This window comes from Platichthys flesus, chromosome 6 (genome assembly GCF_949316205.1).
Source record: "Platichthys flesus chromosome 6, fPlaFle2.1, whole genome shotgun sequence".
Taxonomy (NCBI): Eukaryota; Metazoa; Chordata; class Actinopteri; order Pleuronectiformes; family Pleuronectidae; genus Platichthys; species Platichthys flesus.
The window spans coordinates 6,100,036-6,106,449 of NC_084950.1; the positions used below are offsets into that span (position 1 = coordinate 6,100,036).

Sequence of the window (6,414 nt, forward strand, 5' to 3'; positions counted from 1 at the left end):
CCTTGCTCAGGGGCACTAGACAGGGTAGGGAGACTCTTGGATTTTTGGACAGATCAATCCAGGTTCGTCTTTTGTTGTCTCTCCGTGGAGTTGAACCAGAGACGAACCAGAGACCTTCTCTGCCCATAGTCCAAGTTTCTGCCACTAGACCACCGCCTATATATATATATAGATTGTACATACATGCATGTTTGTATATATACTACATTCGGTGTATGATAGTTATATACATTGATGATACATACGTACATGCATATGTACATATACTCCATTCAGTGTACAATAGGGATAGAGAGAGATATAGATATACATGTATATAGAGATATAGATAAATATAGATAGATGGATAGAAAAGGTCTAATAATAAATTTAAGTGGACAAACGAGTAAAAGAACAACTGCATTGTTTTATTGCCGTTCTCAGCATACATCCAACACCCCTATGCATTATAGCTACATGAAGCATTTACATTATGAGTCGTGTGTCTGCGGAACAGTTTTTTAAAAATTAGGATTCATTTTCTTTACATACTATACAGTTTGCACACATGTTAATAAATATCAATACAATCAAGTTCAAACTCGTCACACACCGTCTTAAACAAGAGAAACCCTTAAAATTATGTAACACTTTGTATTTACAGCTCATAGCCAGTCATAAATAGAGCCTCTAGTGTTTCTGTGCTGTAAAACAGTGACCACCTGGATTTCTTTACAGTTGTCGACAAGGCTGTTAGTTTGACTGCCCTCCAGATAAACCATAATGCTCCTGTCTGATGCCAGGCGCTCATAAAGCTCTCTGCATCTCTTCAGCGGCCCATTTCAAATCCTCTTATTTTTTTGCTCGGGGTCCTGCTGCTGTAATAAAAGTTTCTGAAAAGAAGTTTAAAAAAACAAAAAAAATCTCGAGTTCCAGTGGGATGCACCGATGTGACTACCTCAAAAATAACTCTGAAAATAATAAAACATAAATTAAATATAGAGAATGATAAGGAAAAAAAAAAGAAAAGGCATCTTGTTCAAGGGTAAAGGATTAACACTGCAATATAGTGATCCAAGTGTTGTCTAGTGGGTGTGGGTGTGTCTGTGTGGGTGTGTGTGTGTGTGTGTACGCTGCTGTTGTGTTGATGTTGCAGATTCAAACAACAGAGACAGTCCTGTGGCACAAAGTGAGTAACGTGAGCTACAATAATCTCCCATTAAATAAAAGTGAAATCAGATTCATGAACGACGACCTCACAGTGAGAACACGTGGGAGAAACACATTTCAACCTGAAGACAGTTTTCTTCTTTACAAGTTGAATCTTTAAGTTTGCCTAAAGCAGAAAACATAAAAAAATCCCCCAAAGACGAACATGGATGAGTGTTTGTAAACGTTAACGGATCGGTGTGATGCACAGTGAACGGCTTCTCACAGAGAGGCCCGTCACAGTCCAGGCACATGTCGTGCTTGAATGTTACAAGTCCGTGTTGTGTGTGTGTAGCTATAAGAGACGTTGTGAGGCTCCTCTATGTTCCTACAACCTTCATTCCTGACATGCAGTGGCTGACGGGGGGGGCCTGGGAGTCGTGCACAAGTGCAAGGTAATGCAATTCTGGGCACTCTCCTGTTAATGTACATTTAAAAAAAAGAAAGAAAGAATCCTTTTCTGTTAAAAGCAAAACAAACACAAAATTCATAAATATATAAAAACATGACCATGTTGAATTGGCTCTTTGTGTCGACTCACTAAACGCTGTGGGCTGAAGAAAAGAGAAACATGGAGTCTGTGGTTCATTAGGAAGCAGAAGTCAGTTTGTCACGGGATGGAAAGGCAGCTTCAGCAGAGGAGGTCTTTCCGACAGTCAGACTGAGCATTTACACACACACGCACACAGACACACACAGACACACACGCGCGTCTGCAGCGAGAGCTGAGAACACCTTCATCTGCTGAAGGCGTGACTTGCGCTACACGGCTGTACACAGAAAACACAACTCTTTACAGTTCCTTTAACATCAGCAGGACCAAACTGCACTCTTCCCTTTAGATAATCGAGAATGAAACAAGTCTTTAAACATTCTCCCAAAGCACCCCCCCCCTCTACGCATGAGAGGATCCACTTCAAGGCTGTGATGATAAAGTTGTGGAGAAAAAGAACTTGCCTCTCCCCCTTACAGAGGGCGAGAGCGCAAGCAAAAACTGCAGAGTGAATAACCGGGGCTGCCTCTGGGCGGTGGATATGTAAACGTGACAGAATGCTTCATGTCAGCGGCAGCCATAGTGTTCCTGTGTGTTGTGTCGGGTATAATCTTTACACATTCACTGCTGCAGGTGTGACAGTTTGACACCAACTGCCCGTGTCTTGATTTTAGGCAGACGTGATCAAAGACGATGCGTGCGAGGCTGAGAACGCCAATCGTTCTTTCCCCGAACCCCGATGAGCGGGTTATGCCACTGTCCTCAGGCCCAGTTGAGGTTGAAGCCCTTGGAGAGCATGACAGACTCCAGGTCCTTGTCTTCTTCTTTCTCCCGAAGCCTCTGCTCCTCCAGGAGGGCCACCAGGGCGTCGCGCTGCTCCACCACCTCCAGCATCTCGTTCAGGATCTGCCTCTCCTGAGCGAGCTCCTTTTCTGTCTTCAGGTGGTCTGAGAGAGACCGAGACAAACGAGGCATTAAAGGGGGAACAGATCAGAAGCAGAATAAACTTGTATTAATACAGTCGGGACAGTCAGACCTGTGGTAGAGGATAGCTTTAAAAGCTGTTAATATGGATTTATGTCTTATACCATGCACTGCAGCACTAGCTCAGCCTCTGTTGCCTCCCAAAAGGCCCAGTGTGCCCTGATCAGTCAACAAGCCCATTAACCAGAGACCAGCCAAGTCAAACTAGCCAGGCGATGGGCCCATCAGGCTACATGCAAACAAGGCCTTGAATCGAATCATCATTCTTGTGTTTACCTTCCACAGCCATCCGCTCCCTGAGTTCTTGCTGCAGTCGGCTCTGTCGATCCTCCAGCTCCAGCTCTCTGGCACTTGGGGACAGAAACAAAGTTTGGACAAGATGAGTTTGTCTCCCTGATCAATTACGGCCTTCAACATTTATATTCATGGCCTTTGTCTTCATTTATCTGTGCAACCATTTGTTTCGATGACATTTCGATGAAATTTATCTGAAGCTTTCAAATGAGTTACTTAATAACCTGTCATGAGGTTATAAAAGGAGCTTCTAAATGGGTTGCAAACGTGACCTCATATTATTTCATCATGTTGTGAAATGACCACGACTTTACGAGGGTCTACAACCTTTTTGAACCTATGATATAATGTTGATACTCATCATAAAATAAGATAGCACTAAATCAGTATTCTTGCATCACGAGCGGACTCTGTTTTAGATGATATTAACATTTAATTAATAATTGAATCTGGTTTTATTACCTTCATATTAAATTATTATATCATTGTCCATGTATTGCATTGGCAGGTTTGTGGTTGTGGCCGGATCCAGGGCTCCAGAGATTTAAATGCTGGTTGTTTATCTGCTCTTCATAAACTTTACTCTCCAGAATAAGATGATTCCAGAAAACTTTAGTGACAACTCAACACCAGGTTACATCAACCTCAAAACTAAACTCAGCTGCAATATGAGAATAAGCTACAATAACTGGGCAACTACTAATGATAGATGCAGCAATGGCAGTTAATCATCTAGTAGCAGTATGATGGTAACACTGTTGTAAAAGAAAAACTTAAAACAAAAAGCATAATATCTTCTTTAAGGGTTACGAAGCCGGGTGTACTTACAATATCATGAGTTCGGACTCATAGCGGACGAGGGCGTTTTTCTCCTGCACCAGCTTGAACCACTCCTGCATTAGTTTGGGATCGTCCTTCTTGCCCATGCCTGGAGGAAGAGAGGGAGGCACAGAGCGGGGGTGAGGAAACAGAGCTGGGAGACACTGACACTGATGTCACCCAGACAAGGACCGACACAGGCAGTGTGATGAGAGCCAAGCCAGGATGTCCTCGCTGAGCAGGTGGTGAGGTGGAGGAATGGACTCGACACTGACGTGGTCAGTGGCGCGACATACATAAAAGATGTCGCGCAGGAGACGGCGTGGAGTTACTCAGTTATTCATCTGTGTTTAGTGCGCAAACACACACACGCACACACAAGCACACGCACAAACAATACCTCTTGTTGCAAAGTAGAAGGGTTTGTGTTACCCAGTTTGGACATTGTGTCAGAAATAGCTGCTCGTTGGGAGCAACTCCCTCGTCCTATTAGGTTTTATCCAGTGGGTAAGTAGTAAAAAAAAAAAAAACACACACCAATCAAAATCCAAGTCATTACAGAGAAGTGAACCCAAGGACCGATAAAGATTCTCCCTCCCCCCCGGCCCACACATCGATGCACAAGCAGAAGTTAAATCCCTTTGGATGCAATTCATGCCGAGCGGCTTCAGGAAATGAGGGGCAAAGAAAAAAAGACTCATTCCGCTTCTTTTACATATTTAATTACACGTTCACGTGGTCATGGGATGACTTGTCATCGAGACCAATAGCGCAGTTCGCCCTCCTCTATTAAGTCTGCCTCGGGGACACGCGTGGTCTGCGCTCCGGGCTTCATGCACTGCAGCTTCTCGTAATCAGCACGAGTCAGTCAGAGCACGGAGCGGCCGCCCCCCCCCCCTCTGCAGTGCCACTGCACCGTATGCAGAGGAGAGACGTCTATGTGGCATGCTTAGAGAGAGGTCTGCTGCCGGGGGGGCATGAGCATACGTTCATTTATCTGACTGCAGCAGGTGGAGCCAAGCAGTTTTCAATGAGACACCGAGAGGCAAAAACCCCAATGCAGCGTGACATACTTAGCTGGGGAACAGGAGGCTCTTGCAAAACGAAAAGGAAAAACATCGTACACACATAAATTGCATGGCTGTGGTCTCGGGGGCTGGCTCTCGCTAATTAACAGACAAGGGACAGAGAGAGAGAAAGAGAGAGAGAGGCAGAGATGGAAGAGAGCTGCTCAGACTGGTGAGGGGAGGGGAGACAAAGGAGGGATTTACAAAAGCACAGGTGAGTTTCTAAACATATCCTACAATGGATGTTTTTCTTTCTTTCTCTCTCTCTCTCTCTCTCTCCACTATTTCAACCTGTTCCTCCACCACCAAGCTACTGCTCAAGGCTCCCAACACAAAGGAGAAGAAAAGCCACCGGCCCCAAAAAAATAAAACTGTAATAAAGGAACAAAATCCTGCTCACACACCCAAAAACAAGAGAACGTACCTCGAGCACTTTCCACAGATTAGAAGCTCAGGCAAAATTTCCAGTGTTAGATACAAGGAACAAACCAGACGACCCAAGACTTTTTTATAATTTATAAACAAATCCTCACACCATGCAAGTTTCTCAAGCCTTTAGTGATCATTTCCTTTAAGGCATAAGGAGGAAAACTCTTAAAATCAACTTAAAAGCCATAATGCAAAGTAGGTAATTTAATTTTTAGCCAAACACAACACATGCTGTAGATTACACACACACGGCAGCAGAGTAGTTTCCCCTTTAATCGCCTGCAACCTGCAGCACTAATTTTGAATTTTAGACTCTGAGAGGTTTTTTCTTTTCCTATCAAGTCTTTTGAATTAATGTTGCCTTAAACGTCTTCATTAACATAAGCAGCATTGACACGCTGTGATCACAAAGCTACGGGCAAATAAAGACTGAAAACCTTTCACATCCAATCTAGTCACAATTCATTCGAATGGTATTTGGTTCCAACAGGCGTCACTTATCAGACACTGAACTCAAGTGACCTGTGGATGTCAACGAGTCGATCACACGGCTCGAAGGAGACGAGTGTGATTGACGTTAATAGGACGTTCGTGTGGCTCATTTTCTAAAAGTAGAGAAGTTGCCTGTAATGATTCTAGCTCCCACTGTTTAGCAGTCCGAGGGCAAACGGCCCAAGTCAAGAGTCAGGTCATAGTCTAATTATGGCATTGTAAAGGTTAAACGACCTTTCATCTCTATTAACACATTCTGCTCATGAATATGGAGACTCTGTAGTTTGAGGAATCACACCTGAGCAGGTTGATAAGTGGAGAGCCAAAGAGAATCGAGGACTGAAATGCATCAGCAACCGGCTTTTTAATGTATCTGCACTCGTATAGATATGATTTCTGATTATGTTTTTTGTGGCGAAACACTCTTTTGGGATAAAAGCAACTGGTTGGACAGCTAAAAACTAAAATTAATTTAAGGTAGCGGACTAAATTGTGATAAAAATGGAAATTTCCAGCTTCTTCCTCTTGATAAATGTCTCAAGATTCTGGGGAAATCTACTGAGCCTGATCACACACAAATGCTGAGAACAGGAGGGGGAGGAGGAGGAGGAGTGTAGGGGGGGGGGGGCGGTAACCCGGTTCCGTAGG

General features: G+C 43.9%; 1 protein-coding gene across 6 annotated transcripts in view; it reads right to left on the minus strand.

Annotated features, from left to right (window-relative positions):
* Window positions 1–386: 386 nt before the first annotated feature.
* mical3a (microtubule associated monooxygenase, calponin and LIM domain containing 3a) overlaps window positions 387–6,414 on the minus strand; it is a 56,066-nt gene continuing 50,038 nt past the window's right edge. For all 6 annotated transcript variants that reach the window (XM_062389390.1, XM_062389389.1, XM_062389387.1 and 3 more), the window contains 3 exons: window positions 3,788–3,887; window positions 2,942–3,015; window positions 387–2,628 (listed from right to left, as the gene is read on the minus strand). In XM_062389390.1, the coding sequence (XP_062245374.1) occupies window positions 2,444–2,628; window positions 2,942–3,015; window positions 3,788–3,887 (359 nt within the window). In that variant the 3' untranslated portion in view covers window positions 387–2,443. The remainder of the gene's footprint in view (window positions 2,629–2,941; window positions 3,016–3,787; window positions 3,888–6,414) is intronic.